The 16721-nt window shown below is 48.1% G+C and overlaps 2 protein-coding genes across 4 annotated transcripts in view; one reads left to right on the top strand and one right to left on the bottom strand.

Moving 5' to 3' along the window:
• Positions 1–16721, bottom strand: part of LOC139059120 (uncharacterized) — a 724926-nt gene that overhangs the window by 53821 nt on the left and 654384 nt on the right. The gene's annotated exons all lie outside the window — the stretch shown is intronic.
• LOC139059654 (uncharacterized) lies at positions 10733–15463 on the top strand. Its single transcript, XM_070538070.1, has 3 exons — positions 10733–10812; positions 13637–13677; positions 14673–15463. The coding sequence occupies exons 1-3, from the start codon at positions 10802–10804 to the stop codon at positions 15266–15268; spliced, it is 648 nt and encodes a 215-aa protein (XP_070394171.1). The 5' UTR covers positions 10733–10801; the 3' UTR covers positions 15269–15463.

Raw genomic sequence — 16721 nt, 5'->3', positions numbered from 1 at the left:
ACACCTCTGGCTCGCTCCCCCAGGTGACACAGAGCTCGGTAGGAAATTCCGTCAGGTCCTGGCGCTGATGTGCGGCTACACAAAGCTAATGCTGCCTGAAGTTCGTGGATCGAGAATGGTAGATCCAACCGGTGATCACGTGATGGCGGACAGCTGATCGAAGGCGACGGAATGTTGGTAGCTATGAGTTGGCCGGATAATCTGGCGCAGAAATCCTCTGCCACGTCAATCTCCGATCTCTTTTGAGAGAGGGCAAGTGCCTTGAATGGGAATCGCTGTACGGGAAGTGTCCGCAGTCCGCGCACCGTTCTCCATAGTTGCGATAAAGGCTTGCGTGGATCTAGCGACTCACAGAAGGCAGCCCAACGTTGCGATTCGAGCTTGTCTAACCGGCGCTGTATCTTCTTTTGCGTGCGCCTGGCAGTCCGTAGATCGTCCATTGTTTTCGTACGTCGGTACCTTCGTTCAGCACGTCGTCGGATTGCTCGAAGTCTTTCTAGTTCCACGTCAAATTCGTTCAGTTTCGAAGAGCATGTGAGAGTGCGCATAGTGTCTTGCACCGCGCTCTTAATTGCCTCTTCCAAGTCGAAAGATGGATTGGCGTCGCAGTGTTCTTCCATTATAGACTGAAATTTAGGCCAGTCCACTCTTTGGATCGTATCCCGTATTTTGGAAGGGGACAATCCTCTGATCTTGATGTACGTGGGGATATGGTCACTTCCGTGAGTCTCTATGTCCGCAAACCACCCTGCACGTCTGACAAGGCTTCGTGAGACGAAAGCCAAGTCAAGACAGCTGCTGTAGGTGGAGCCACGTAAGAAGGTAGGACTTCCATCATTCAGCAGCCAAAGTTCATTACTGGAGGCGAAAGATACCAGAGCTCTGCCTCTTGCGTTGATCATCGGACTTCCCCAGAGTGTATGATGGGCGTTGAAATCTCCAATGATGACCCAGGGATTGGAGGTTGAGGAAAGGATGTCTTGCAGTCTTTTGTAATCAAATCGACTTGACGGAGATAGGTAGGCGCCCACAAAAGTAAAGGCCAAATTCTTTTTCCTTACGTTTAGGCATATGTATTGATTATTGTCATCAGGTGGTACAGGCTGACGAGTGTAGGTGAGGTCACGGCGAATACACACCAAAACCTTACTGTTTTCATAAACAGTTGACGACATAAATAATTCATATCCAGAAAGCCTGATTGTGTTCGTTAAGTTCGGCTCGCAAATGACGATAATAGGAAACATATTGGCGTACACGAAGCGACGGAAATCCGAAAGGCGCGCTCTGAGTCCGCGTGCATTCCACTGGAAAATAGCTGCATGTCGGACCTCTTCCCTAAAAGACCGTGGCTGTGGAGCCATGATCTACTCAAGGGTTGCAAGCACCGGACTCAGAGCGTCCAGTACTTGAAGCGCACTTCTGGCAGACGGTGTGTGCATGTTGCTTAGCAGCACGCGAATGGCATTCATTAAAGGCCTAATAAGTGCTATCACTTGCTCATCTGTGTTCCGCGACTGCTCGGGTACAGCACCTTGCTGCACCGGGGGCGGCTTCTGCTGTGGCTCCTCTGGCGGTCGTGTACGTGGAAGTGGCGGCCATTCCTGGGTGGAGAGAGATCTGGCAGTTTTCTCCCTTCCAACATCGGTGTTCGGAGGGCTGGAAACTTTCGCTGGTGATGCTGCTTGACGAGTTGACTGTTCCTGAAAACTTGATGTTTTCCGTCGTGAAGACCTTCGACGGTGACGTCGTCTTCGCCGTACTTTCACAGCAGCCTCTTTGTGGGTAGAGTTGTCTCTCACCATTTGTTTAAGAATGGTGATCTCTTTCTTGATCTGGGGACAGTCTTTGGAGGAGGCGCAGTGATCACCCTGACAGTTAGGACACTTCAACTTGATTGCGCTGCAGTTGTCTTCTGAGTGGGGTTCGGCACATCGAGGGCACACGGCCGAATTTCTGCAGACACCCTTCACATGGCCTATCTTCTGACAATTGTAGCATTGCATTGGTCTTGGAATAAATGGGCGAACCTGATGGCGAAAGTGGCCGACTTTCACGTAGGGTGGAAGGCAGTCGCCTTTGAACGTTAGTCTCACACAACGTGTGTTGCCGAGGCGACAAACATGCACAATGACGTTGCGTTCACTTGCTGGTTTTATAAGAACTGGGAGGTCTGCATTAGGAATTTCATTGTCAATGTCATAGATGACTCCTGTTATTGTGGCACCATTCGTTGGCATGATGGATCGGACCTTGATGTTTCCCAGCTGCGTTACATGTTGTAGTATGGTCAGCGCGCTCGGGTTCATCACATCAATTGCCAGGATGTTTCGCCTAGTGTTTATCCTGACATCCTTAATCTCGTTTGGCACAGTATTTTCGAGATACACGGAGAGTGCTTGCCTGTTGAGGACGCGCAGGTTGTCGGTAGCGTTCTGTGGCACAAACAGGATGGAGTGAGGCCATCGTTGAGTCGCTGTTTTCACAGTGTTCGAGCTGGACGCCGAAGATGAGTTGATAATTCTTCGTTTGGCCTTGCGGTACTGGACAAGTCGAAAGCTGTCTTCCGAGGACTCGTCACCTGATGCGGAGTACAGCTCTGTGTCCTCGCTACCACTCGATGTATTTCCTCGCTTCCTCGAACCGATGTCCGCGGGTGAACGGGAACCGGGAGGATCCTCGGGGTGTTGTACATCCATCACCGCGATGGAGGGGGCGGTAGACCCCACAGGTGCAGTGAGAAGTCCAGAAAAGCACAGAGACGGGCGAGATGTGTTCCGCAAGAGAAGCACAAGAGTATTTTAAGTCACTAAACTGAATATTGACATGAGCTTTACATTACTAAAACTAATCTTTGTTCGTATACGCTTCCTTCAGCTCAAGTGGAAGCACTCTTGCCCAAAAATTTACGCAGACACATCCAAGTCCCATTCCGGCGTTTCATATGTAGCTGCTGGTCTATCATTCCCATAATCTGACTTCCTGCACCTGGAAACCAGCATCTTCTTTGTAGAAGCCTGTGCAGTGATGGTGGCTGTGAAATATATAAACAAAATAAAGCTACCAAAAGCAATTATATTCACTCACTCTTTAGATGCAGTGAAATCTTTAAAATCGCGACAAAAGCATAAAAATCGCATTACGACCGTAGAACAAGAGTATTTGAAGTCACTAAACTGGCTATTGAAACGAGCGTTACAATACTAAAACTAATCTTTGTTATCCGCGTTCTCTAGACAAAACCGAAGCGAACTTTAAACAATATTTCATCACTGAACAGAACATTTATTATAATTTTATTTTACAGCATTAGGACCCGTGCGGTGGCGCATTTTCCAAATCCCCTGTACTTATAGGCTTCATACCATCCAGTGGAAAGTTCTGCGACGCGGCCGCAAGGAAGCGGCCGTACTGGGTGTGCGCTATGGTGGCAGTCCGCAAACTCGCCTCTAGCGACCAAGGCTGCTGTCTAAACATGACGCAAAAATGCCACTGCGGTAGCGTCGGCGCTTGACCCACTGCACCCCGTTACAGACGCGCAATGCACACGGCTCTACGTGCAGCACAGTCCTCAAGGTCTGCATGGACAAGTGCGCACACCTCAACGTGCCGCCACGCTGGCAGAGGAGGGGGGTCTCGCCTGCCGAGATCCCGGCCGTGCAACGTGCAATGTCCCACGTGGATGGACTGCGCGGAGTTCCGCGGATGCTGGCCTCTTTTTCCAACGCTTTCGGCAACACCGCTGTTCGGGAATGGACGGTACGCGCCCCGTCTCTTCGAAGAACTGTGCAAGGACGCGATACCCCCACGGTGCTTGTGAGTCCTGCCCCGGTCCGCAGCGAGTCGAGCTGCTCGCGGATATCGCCGGCATCGGCGAGAGGAGAAAGCTACCGTGCGCGTTGGAGCAGCTAGCACTAGCCGTCGCGTGCGAAGAACTCCGCGACCATCTGCGAGTGTGCATCGACAGCTCCGGCTTTCAAGATGGCCGCACACTTCGTGGCCGTCATTCCATGCGCTCCGGTGCCACGAATATCGAGCAGCGAAGCTCCGGGCGTCATCGATGACAGCCGAGCCCGGGCACCTGAGCGTGGGACTCCGCTTTCTCCTGGACGTGACCCATCGCCGCCGGGAAGCGCAGCCCCGTGCGACTCACGTGCTTAGCCGTTTCCACGGAGGCCGTTTCCGACTGAAGGGCTGCGGCTCCCCTATAGTGCACAACAGCAGCAGTAATCTTGCCACACTAGCCCACAAAAGGGGCCCGTTGATCCGATTGTATGGATTCCATGCCACTGCGGCGTTCCCGGAAATCAGCGCGCCGACGAGCTTGCGGCAAGCATCGTTCCCACAGTGTCAGTACTTAAAGGCTAGGTCGCACGCAAAAATAAAAGGAAAAATTAATTCCGCATTGCATATAATACCTTTAGTTGCAGTATCTAGAGAAGGTAACGGTCCGAGAATAGTCCCTAAGGATGTCGCATGATTCCCGACTGCTTTAAACTTCCCCTGAACTTCATAACTAAAACTGCGTACTAAACTCTGTCATACTAAATATCATCAAAATATTAGGAACGCTTTTATGTTCTGTGACTCGTGTTAGTTCTTGCTAATTCTCCTTTGTTCCGTTATTATTTTTTTCTTTTTTAGATACCTTTGTCTTTGAGCGTACTAAATAATCCTTTTAGTTTGTTTTTTTCACTATTGTGATCTTTTACGCATAATCATATTTTCCCCATGAATGAGGTATCATGTAGCTGAAAGTATGTTGCCCCAACTTTTCCGGTTGCTCGCAGTTAGCCTAACTTATACATAGTTGCATTAGGTGCTTCTGCCAAGCTCTATCAGCTGTCGTCGTACGCGTCGGCTTCTTACAAAATGTCCTTCGAGATTTTTACTCTTTTGCCTCCCTTGCCACAGTGCAGGGTAGCAGACTGTATGTTTGTCTCCCGGTTGTCTCTCCGATTTCAGTATTTCATTTTTCTATCTTCATTACACTCCAAAATAATGATTTGAAAAAGAATACTGTCTTTTTTTTTTGTGGCCTGCACAAAGCGAACTTGAGCCTAAGTTATCCTCCGCTTGTTTAACGAGAAACAAAACTGCACGCACGCCACGTTGTCGACGATGTCCCGTTGCAGCAGACAAATCGTTATTTGTTCTACACATTACATAGCCCGCCCAAGTACGTGTTTACAGCGTAACCTGCATTAGAATAACATCTATACGCACCTTTGCACTAGTCTAAAAAACAACGTTGCCGTCTTTCTATCTGTAAGCGTCCATAGTGTTTCTTAATAAAACCGATATAACATACCGCAGGGCGTCGCGGCACTGTCATGCGCAGGGTCACATGTCTGCACGAGAGGATGCTTACAGCCCGCTGGAAGACCAGCCAGTGTTGGTGTAGTGGCCACGGCGTTGCGCTGCTAACTAAGCCTAAGGGCGCGGGGTCGAATCCCCGCCGCCGTGGCGACCGCATCCGGATGGGAAGCAAAATGTAGGAAACACCATTGCCTACACCGTGCGCTCGGCGCACGCTAAAGCGCCCCAGGTGGTCCAAATCAATACGGAGGCACCGCTACGGCGTGACTCATAATCATGTCGTGGTACTGCCCCGTCAAACAGTAGAAGTTAATTTCAATTAAGAGCCCGCAGGAAGCTCGCCGGCCACACGCGGCAGACACACGCACGCGCACGCACATTCAACCCTGCACTAATAGACACAAATCTGCGTGCACACACACACACGTTCGCACACGCGCGCACGCGCAGATGTAAGCTCCAGCCCATGCACAAAGGCCAGAGCATTCATAAGCGGGTGTAAGCATGCGCTCAGAGGAGAGCGAAGACACATAAACATGCACGTATACGACCAAAAAGGCACAAGCACAGACCGAGGCGTTCGCAGACACAGCAACATACCCCTTCTCGCTCTAACTGGATGACTCAGAAGCACAAAACAGATTTTTGGCATATGGGTATACAGTGCCCTACGGGCATTGCCACGTTTGTTTAACAGGTTTTTCTTATGGAAGAAAGCGGAATTTCATAGGTTAGCACAGTATACAGCCTATAGTACGTTATAAAAGAATGAACAGTAAAAGTATGCCAACTGTTGGCACGCGTACAATCCTGGCTCATTAGTACGAATGTGGGGTCATTGTCCAATACCTAGAGGGCCGAAATATGTGTTACTAGTCTCTGCGCAGTTCATTAATAGCCGCAAAATCACGCGGGTGACATCTCTTTAGGGCCGCTTCCGCCGAGAACTCCAAACCGACAATGGCCTTGCCTTCATCACGTGGCCAAAAATATTAAATGTCAAAACGACCTTTTCAGGCCTCTTCGAACTGTAGAAACGGAAACAGAAGAACAAGACCCAAACAGCGACCAAGTTTGGTTCGCAGTCTCTTTTCACAGACCGGTGACATCGCTTCAGGCAAAATCAATCAGGCAGGCCTGAAAGTTTTTTTCGCGGCCCACGGGACACTGATTGGATTCCACACAGAGGTGTCGTGTCGGTGACAATCTGTGTGATTGCGAAATAATGACCCGTCACCACAAATTCTGCAGAGTTGTTGAAAGGTGCAAAAAAAAAAGAAAGATAGATAGGAGCCTTGAGGCTAAAAAGGGGACACAAACAAACGAAATAAAACGTTTTTCTCGAGCCATATACTTTGGATAATCAGTGCCACGTTTTAATACAACTATTTTAAAGAGTTTCCTATGACAACGAGAAAAACTTCTACAATAATAAAAATAAAAATCTCGTCATTGAAATAATGAAACAGAGCACGCTAGTCCCCAAGCAAGGGCATTGTCCCCTTTCGTACTCGCTAAAATAAAGACTAAAAGAAACATAAATGCGAGAAGTTTCGAGAGAAGAAAACTTAAAGCAGGTAAGGCGAACAAGTCAGTCGTAATCGAAAATGACAGAACCCGATTCCCTTCTTGTTGTTTTCGCCCACCCATTCTCTCCAATATTAGTTAACCAAGGAGCATCGCATTTCGATTCCTCCATATAACGCGATTCGACAGCTTGTGCAGAAACGCAGAAACTTGAACTGCTCACGCGTCGAGCCAATACGACCAGGTGCGGGACTCGAAATACAAAACTCAGCGCAGCAAGGACCACGTGTTTAGCCCAGAGATATTTTCGCTGCGTTTACAGCGATAATTGCCCCCGGGCGCCATTTTGGCTGTCTCGAAAGCCGGGAAAGACGTTTACACGTCAGCGAGGACGAGGCGGAACCAGACGGGACGGGAAGGCCGGTGATTCTTCTTTAAAATACGGCGTCAGCACCTCGCCTTACGGTCATACTTTCTGGCGGTTTTAGAGCTCCTTCCGTACTTCTCTCATTTATTTCTTTTTTTTTTGTTCGCTAGTCACTTACAGCAGACTCGAAACTGACGAGCAGCATTTCCTTTTATTTGAAGAGCAGCAGGGAGCGAAGATGACGTTTTGAACCCTCCTTGCGTATCACCCGGCTTCGCTCACTCAATCTCTTCATTGTCAACAAACAATTTGTCAAGCCGTAGCGAAAGAAGTCGCCATATGGCAGCGTCGACGAAACGCGTCTTGAATGACGCAACTTCTCAAAAAGCACTCACAAAAAGCAAGGAAAGAAAGACGGGAAGAAAGAAACAAAGAAATAAAAAAATAGAACAGCAAGTAAATGAACGCGATCCTTCCCGCCCGTCGCACAGAGATGCAAAGGGAACGGGGCAAAAAAAAAAAAAAACGAATCACCTACAGGACGCAAGCATCCCGGGTCGACGGTGTGGAACAGGGGCCCGCGACCCGTAGTGAAAGGCGCAACGACACCACAGGCGTCGCTTCTAAAGTTAAGCACTCGGCGTACGACAGCTTGTAGCACGACGGGCCCGCAGCCGTCTCTGACGCCCCGGAAAGACTTCCACCGCCACCACTGCCGAAGCCCCCCCCCCCCCACGCTCGGTATACCTTCCAGCCGTGCAGCGTTCGCTGAGGAATGCTGCCGAAGGCGGATACTATTTTCTGCATTGTCGCGCGCGGAGGACGCGTGCGCGCCTGCTGCGAACAAGGAGGGAAACAAGGCTTCCTTTCGTCATTTTTTCCCGCTTTTTTTTACGCCATGCGAGCGCTCGTGACGGAAAGAGAAAACGAAACAGGCCCCACGTGCGCCTGCCAGCGAGATGAGAGACGTAGAGGCGTCAATAGCCGCATCTTCGGAAATAGAAACTTGGCGCCTACTTCGCTGCCGAGTAACGAGCGCTTGCCTAAGCGTCAGACAAGCGTTCTGACGAGCTGTCAGAGTGACGCGCCACGTGATCAAAGGCGCCGCTATGCTAATCCTAAAGCAGCGCGGGAACGGGACGAAAATGGCAGGTGACACCACGAGGTTATATACATGCATGTTGGAGGGAGCACAAGTCTCACTTTGCACTAGAAAAAAAAAAGGGGGGGTGGGGGGGGGGGGGTTCGCGATGGTCTGAAGTGCGGATTTTGCTACGTGGAATGATGTTAGCACTGCCGTATCCGTGCTTTTTTTTTTTTTGCAGAGCACGAGCTAACTAAAGACACGCCGCTCCGGCTCATTGGCTGTAGCGTTCATTTGTTGAACAAGAGGTAGCCGGTTTGATTTCTACCCTCGGCGAAGGGACTTCCGCGGAGGCAAAATTGAAGAACGGCGCAGTACTCAGATATGAATGCACGTTAAAGAACCCCAGGCGTGCAAACGTAATCCGAATCCCTGTGCTATGGTGTCTTAAACAGTCCCAGTGTTACTTTGGGTCGTGAAACTTCCAGAATTAATCAAATATAACGCTTTGATTGTGTGTTGGTTGGTTCATTTGACTGTTTGTTTCTTTATTTGTTTGTTCTGTATATTTAAGGTAGAATTGGGTGAAATAATGAACTCTTTTTAAAACGTGTGATACTAAAATAAAAAAAGTGGGATATGGGAAATGCGCCACGTTAGGTAAACTCGACATCTCTGCTCTATCAGTTGCCTTTCACTAGGTTAGGCTAGGAATTTATTTCTCTTTAGCCTCTTTAGCAGAATTTTCAAGGTGCTCGTGGAATGATAAGTTAAGCTGAGCTCTTTCATTGATTTCTGATGAGATGAAATCCCTAAATTGTGAAGGTCAATTCAATGAAAAAGAAAGAAAGAAAGAAACTGGTCGAGTTACACCTCGAGACCACGACATTAACGACTACGCTGTATGGAATCGCAGATCTGACATGACGTCACGAGATCAACGTGCGTTCTTCTTAGTCTACAAATTATTTTATACAAGCTATGCCTTGTTCTCAACCTCCGTAACCCTTTGTTTCAATTGAGAAAGAAAGTTTGTCCCAATTCAGCCCTATTTCGCGATACTACTACTGAAGTGAATACTGAAGTGTCGTGCACTGTACTAGTGCGTTACGGGTTTTGCTAAACGTGACTTTTTCATGTCAGTCACATCACAGTCGCGTTGTGTATTACTGGGTGCTTATAAGACGTGCGTCGGCCTCTCTGGTGGTGCCCTAGCGGACTGTAAGAGCGGAAGTCAAGACACAAACCGAAACGTTAAAATAATTCATCGCATCCATTTGTGTGCGTGCGTGTTTGTTCCTGCGTGTGGGTGCGCGCGCTACAACCTCAACATATTGATGCACCCCTCCGGTTACTATACCTTGGTAATAACCCCGCCATACAATTTGAAAACTGATGATTACAACATTATTGAGCCATTGTTTCGCTTCTGTGAAAGGCATAATGTTTATGTATGTAATGTATACCGCGCTGCGTTGTTCAAAGAACGAAAACACCAGTTTTTGTTCCAGCCTCACCTGCTCAACGACTACACAATTTCAGGAGATGAATATTTAATCACGGTGCTCTCGAAGGATCAGTTCATGTTAGCAGAGACAAGCACTCAGATGTAGTTTAATATTTAGTCACTGAACCGGTGAAAGCGGAGGAGTAACTTGAAGTGGTATCGATATAGTGTTCCTCAGCAAAACACGAGTATTGAGAGCACTCTCTTACACGGCATGCGCATAATATGTTTCCCAAACTCCGAGGCGCACCTTATGCATACACAACATTTCCGTGGGCACCCAATTTTCGCCTAGTCGTCACATGCAGCCTTCCTACTCGTAACAACCAATCTTCCCTACTCTGTAAAACAAATTATGCAACTTGCTTTCTCCCCTGCTCATTAACAATTTTCGCCGACTGTGTTTACCATTCGGTATTACTCAAATGTGGGTTACAACTGATGTACACTGAAACGATGCGCACTTACGGCTTAAGTGTGCAGAGGGATTGCGCAAATAAAACACCGCGAATTTCTGAGCGTTATGGATGACAATCTGTGTGCAGAAAAAAAAAAGATTTCTTCAGTGGCGCTCATCGAATTAGGCCCGATGTGCATTTTAGAAGGTATAGCAAGCCAGGGGTTTGTCTAGAGCAGTGATGTTGAAAAATCCTAGAATATTATCAGATAAGCACAACTTGATAGGATTCGTATTATCTTAATTTGCACTTCTTCGATCAGAGCGTGCCCATGGGTTGGATGCACAGCAGATAGGTTGGAATAATGGAGGCAATGCAAGAACCCTTCTGTTCTCAGTTTCCCGGACAATAGCTTCCAGCCCCTACACACTGTTCCTGGTAGCAATAGTCTGGAATTTGCCCTCTAACAGCGACCTTATCAGAATGCGCTATTGTTCGAGGACTTGGATAGCACACATCTCACTTGATCCCGCGGAGCCTACCAGATATAATTGATTGAACCGGCGACTCCCACGGCAGTTCTTACAGTGACGACACGAATGCTGCCCAGGTAAGCAATGCTGTTTTTCTGTTCCAACTTCATCGCTGCTTTTGTTACTGTTGCTTCCCTGCGAACGCACACAGTCTTGCGGCCTCTATTACACAGCGAATGAGTTCACGGAAGTGCCGCTCTCCAACACACGTCGCTCCATCAGCTGCCCCACCCCTGGTGTCACAATCGGATGTACGCCCGAAAGACGCAGACGTATCATTTTAAGTTAACCAATTGAACGTGGTCTTACGCGTAACCGAGGAACTCGAATATCCCTTCTCCCCCCTCACCTATCCGCACACATACACAGTGTAGTGAGAAGCTCTCGAGGCGTGTAGTTCTCGCATCTGCTTCTGAGGTTTACGATACCGTGTGCACAACAGTGGGGAGAGAGAGAGGGGGGGGGGGGCTGCGGCAGGTTTCTCCAAACGTTGCAGGATGTATATGTATGTGCAGGATTTGTTTTATTATGGTATGCTGGGTGAGAAGTCGGCGTCGTCCATAACAGACACAGAAAGGAAGCCAAACGAAAGAAATAGCAGTTAAACTCGCGACGCAGTTTGTCGTATGAGTGATCGGCCGACCTTACGATACTAACACACAACAAAACATTCCCCAGGTACTTCGAAGAGTAATTAAACGCGGAGTTTTAGAAGAGTAGAGACCGGTACACATCTAAAGTTTGCGTTCACCTTTTTTCGTCAGATACGATTGTTGAATAAGTTGCAGTGTTTAACGTCCCGATACGGCACGGTGGGTTATGAGGCATGCCGTGTAGCGGAGGGCCCCGAATTACGTTTTGACTAGTTGGGGTTCATTCAAAGTGCACCTGAAAGCACAGGCGCCGTTGCATTTCGATCCCCCACATCGTAATGCGGCCGCCGCGGCTGGACTCAACCCCACGACCTCGCGCTCGATCGGCAGCGTAACGCCATAATCATTGAGCCAGCGTGGCGGCTAGGCCCGATTGTATTTCGGATATCGGTGGTTAAAAGTCCCACGAGTGGAGTTCACTCACAAACAAAACTGTTGCCACGAATTCATTTCCTATCCTACCTGAATGGGGGGGGGGGGGGGGGGGGGCGACCAGGACATGTTGAGATAAAGACGCAAGCAAGTTGAATTTCCTTTACTGAAGAAGATATACAAAAAAAAAGGCCCGCAGTATATAGCTTGTTACGGATACGTGACGTCGATCAAAAACAGTTTGCGAACTATGGGATTTCGGAAAGCGTTGAATTTCTGAGTAGCTCGTATCAGTAGTTAGTAAAAAAAATGATTATGAGAATGTTCTTCGCATATACTAGTAGAGGCTGGAAATGCGATACCAGGCCGCGTTGTGAAGCTGCGGATATATTCGGGCTCTTTCTCAGATCCCACGGTCCGTAAACTTACTGCGTCGACAGTGCGTGTTGACTATTCAATTTGCTGTCCGACAGATGTTTCAGACTGTCCCATTGGTGAATATATATAGCTATATAGCATTGCGAATGGCCGGACGGTATCTAATAGTCTTCTGATATATCGTTGCTGTATGAATATATCCTGTGTGGGTGCTCGTGCGCTGCGTTTCCGTTAGCAGTTAGTCTCTAAGTGCTTGAGTGATTTAATGTGCATGCGACAGTTAGGCCTCTTGCCGCTTATCGCGACAACTTGCAATCATCTGCTTGCTCTGATATTGTACAAGGCCGATCCAAATGGGTCGCGAAGCTTCGGACGAAAAGCGGTTGAGAACAAATTGTCGCCGACGTCAGCAAGGGTGATTATGGGAGCAGCGATTGAAGCGCAAGTATGTTTGGAAGTAACATACATTGGCAAACAAAAAAAGCATTTTTTTTCATTAAACCGAGACACAGTTAGATTCATTCAACGAAAGTAAAATTCCTAATCAATTTTATATATTCGTGATGAGTAAAGAAAAGACAACTGCATTATATTTTCTTAATATCAATAAATACCTCTTTTCGGCACCAATCGCAACAGTTGGCGCCTCTATGTCGCTATACCTTGCAATGCAATGCAGCTCTTGAAGTGCCCAGAGAGGCGTGCTCGTAAAGTTCACCTGTTACAATAAGCTCTCCTGGCAACCTCATGCTTCTTTGCTTGTCGGCGTTTGTCTGAATTTGGTGACGCGGGTAGCTTCATCGTATCTTAACCCGTTCAGTCAAAAGTAGTGACTTATGACCACCAGATAATTGTTTACTTTAGTTGTTGTCCTGCGACTCCGCTGGCCGAAGGGTTTGGCGTCCGACAATAGGACCAGCACTCTACACCTAAGCGTTCCGCCAGCCTTCAATGAAAGTATGTTCTGTGAAGGGGTGCAATTCCGAGACCCGTACGACTTACCTTTTCTAGCATCGTTTTCCACGCTGAAACCACGACACGCCCACCAAGTAGAATGGCGGGGCATGTGAATATACAGCTCTAACGGCAGGCCACCAAAACAAATTTCGCGCCTTCGAGAAGAAAGTGACGTCGCTTCTGTTTTTATAGAATATGGCGTCACATAATTTTTGCTTCCGCCGGAAGTGTTTCCTGGTCGCACAGATGACGCTAATCACCGTGAATCGCCGATGAACCGCCACGTTATTGAACTTAACGGCTTCTATGGAAGCTTCGCTACCAGGTATATTTACCTTGTATTGTATCTGTGGGAGACGATCTTGTTTAAGTGGTGAAGGGGGCAAGTTTCACAAAACTATAGGTCATCTGTGTGCGAAGTCACAGACAGCATATTCACGCATGATTCTTTATTTAAATGGCGCTCTTTGGCCAAACCTGGCCCTTGCGCCACAAAAAACCACACATCATCATCATCTTTATTTTACTTGTGTTGTTCCAGGAATATGCTGGCGGCTATCTTCGTGGTGGCCCTTATAGGGGGTAAGTGTCGCACTGATGCTGCCGTAGTATAAACCGTAAAAAAAAAACGTACTATATGTAAACAAAAGTAACACTTAGGACGCCATATTCTGACCTAATGAGGAAAGCTGATCTTAGTTCTTCACGGAACAGAAAGTTGTAAAGTAAAAAAAAAAAAGAGTAATTGCTGCGGAACATTAAAAAAATGAATCAACTAAATGAATCTTCATATGCTAGCAAAAAACAAGCAAGCAATTTAACCACATTACGGGACAAACTATAAGGACAGCGCAAAGAGGGATTGAGGGAAAATGATGAGCGTAGTGTTTAAAGGCAGAAACGTGGCACTAGATAGCAAACTGTTATAGGTAATATTTTGGCATGTAAAACCCCATAATGTTTTTGTAGGTAATATTCTAGTAGCAATTAAGAGTAAAGAGTATAGTTAGGCAGTGCATGAACAATGCAGAGAAAATAAGTGGTGTAATTTACGACAAAAGAACGGGGTGATAAGGGGACGGAAGCGTAGTCTAGGACGGCAGGTGATTAGGTGATCATCAAAAAATCTGGACACATAACGTGGAGTTGGATGGCGCAAGAGAGAAGTTATTGGAGATCACTGGGAGAAACTTTTATCCTGCAGTTGCTGGTCATGACAATTACCATTCAGGACCAAGAACTTCTCGCAATCCGTGTCCACAGCAGATGAACGTTACCAGAAATTTTGCGTAACGGGCCTATATTTACTAGATGCTGCACTCATGCTGTAGCCATTGGGCCGATCGCTAAATTTCAAACTCGAAGCGCTCGCCTAACATCAATGTAATGCACAAGTTTGTGGACTCGAGCAGTAACTGCGGCAGACAGAAAGAAAACTAAATCAATCATTCAAACAATTACAATCGATGCTTTTAAAAATGTTGCTCCCGTCGTAGAAAATGTTCACAAGACTGTAAATATTTTAGCAGGTGCGCTTCGCGCAACACAAGCAACCTTTGCTCTCCGTCAACACGCAGGCTCGTGCGGTTTTGAGAAAGATGCCGACGTCGAAGATGCCAACGCCTACGTCGACTCCGTCCTCGAGTTCGAGCTGCCGAGACGCATGGCGACGCTGGACCCGGTCAAGGCGCGCGACTTCCAGCCGATGAACGGAAAGAGCCTGCACGGCCCGTGGGTGCGGTTCGTGTTCTTCAGTGTCACGGGCCTCCGAGACATCCTGCGCGACGGTGACTGCCAGCTGACTCGCGCCGATGATGAACGCCCGACGTCCCTGGAATGCACGCTCTCGACCGAGCTTCGCTACGACGTCGTAGTCAACGTGACCTACGGGAACACGACGAGGCACAACGTGCGAATCAACGGCACGTTCCACGGCGTCAGCGGCCCGCTTACCGTCACGTTCCAGAGGTCGCTTCCCGCGAAAGTCGAGTTCTCGCCGCGCTACGAGTTCATGCTAGACAGCGTCGGGATGAGACCGGCCCGCCCCCATTGGTACGGCAAGGTGGACCGCGAGTTTCATGTGGCAATGAGTCACGTATTCAATTTCGTCACAAGAAAAGCCTTCGCCAAGGAAATGTTCAACGCGGCTAGGGACGTCCCGTTTCCCGAGTGAGTCGGGACGCGAGACCGTACAGCTCGATACACGCACGAGCTCCATAGTCTCGTGAGTGCAAAGCCGATGACGTCGGTTAATGAAGCGGTTATCTTTAACTGAACATTTCTGTTGTTCACAAAAAAAAAAAGCGCTGTGCTTCGGGAAAACAAGGGCAACGTTCATTGCAAAAATAAAGCTTGGCCTGTGGCTAAAGGTACGCCCGACGTATCCCTTAGACCTTTACTGCAGGTAAGTTTCACGGATCTGTCAGTATTTAACGCGAAAACATTATATGTCCATGTCGTAGTGCGCGTGACCGAACAATGGTACCAAAACCAGCCGACGGGATTAATAGTAAGAATACGTGAAGACATGCTCGAATTGACGTCAAATTTATCGTGGAGATTCCTGTAAACACAGTGAATTAATTGTCTTGAAAAGAAAATTTTGTCCACTTCGCTGTGGGTGGACTCTGCAATGTGCGAGTCGAGCATGCTTCCCCAACCCCACGGCGGCCCCATGGTTCTTGCTGGCTAAAGATGCTCCCAGAACGTGCGTCATTGCTTACGTCACGTCGCAGCCATCTGGCTGACTGAAGGCGTGGCCTACTGCGTGCGTCACTGGACACGTGACGCCGCAGCCAATGGGAAGTAGGTGGTGCTACGTCATGAGCGCGTTCATGGCGTTCCTCTGGGTCTACAAAACGTATAATCATTTCGCATTTCTACACGCAAGCAGTCTTAAGTGTCACTCTCGAATTTTTTTTAACGAAGTATGTCCCACGTAGTTCGTTGGTTCTTGGTATGTTCAAGGTTAAGATGCGCCTGCAGCATCAGCCAGATGACCAGCTAAAACACGTTTCCCGCACATCAACGCTCCTTCTGGGTGAATTACAGTGCAGCGAGCCTGATGGAGCGCAGCCTACGCAGACCGGCGTACTCAACACTGCTGCAACATGTGCTGCATCTGCTTCCACAGCATTGATGCGTGTTTTCAGAGAGAGAGAGAGAAATAACATATTCCATTTGGTGCCTCTCGACGCGATCCTATAACCAATGATGCAATGATACGGCTAGTGATGCAATCCGTTTAAGTGATTCGCTTAAATTGTTAGCTTGAGATATTAATTTACATGATTGCTGGAAATGCGCCCGTCTTGTAGGGTTCCGCAATTACGAAGATGGCATCTGCGATCCTCAAGTAAGCATAAACGTTCAGTAACCGACGCGGAGAAGCGCTGCTCTTAGAAAAGATACCTCCTCTGACTTCTCTTCCAGTCGTTGTCAGATTTCGTCCGCGAGCAGGCGTGAGTGACCGACATCGTACCGTTTGCTTTACCGCTTTACAAGCAACTGCTTGTTGGAGCTTATTCGAGAGATTACTTAAATCCTGCCGCTATGTAGGCCACTAATAAAACACGGGAAAGCGGTAGCACGAATTGCGGCGTCATGTGAGGCGTCGTGGTTCTGTG

The sequence above is a fragment of the Dermacentor albipictus genome, chromosome 4 (assembly GCF_038994185.2).
Source record: "Dermacentor albipictus isolate Rhodes 1998 colony chromosome 4, USDA_Dalb.pri_finalv2, whole genome shotgun sequence".
Lineage (NCBI taxonomy): Eukaryota > Metazoa > Arthropoda > Arachnida > Ixodida > Ixodidae > Dermacentor > Dermacentor albipictus.
This window is presented reverse-complemented; position numbering and strand designations above follow the sequence as displayed.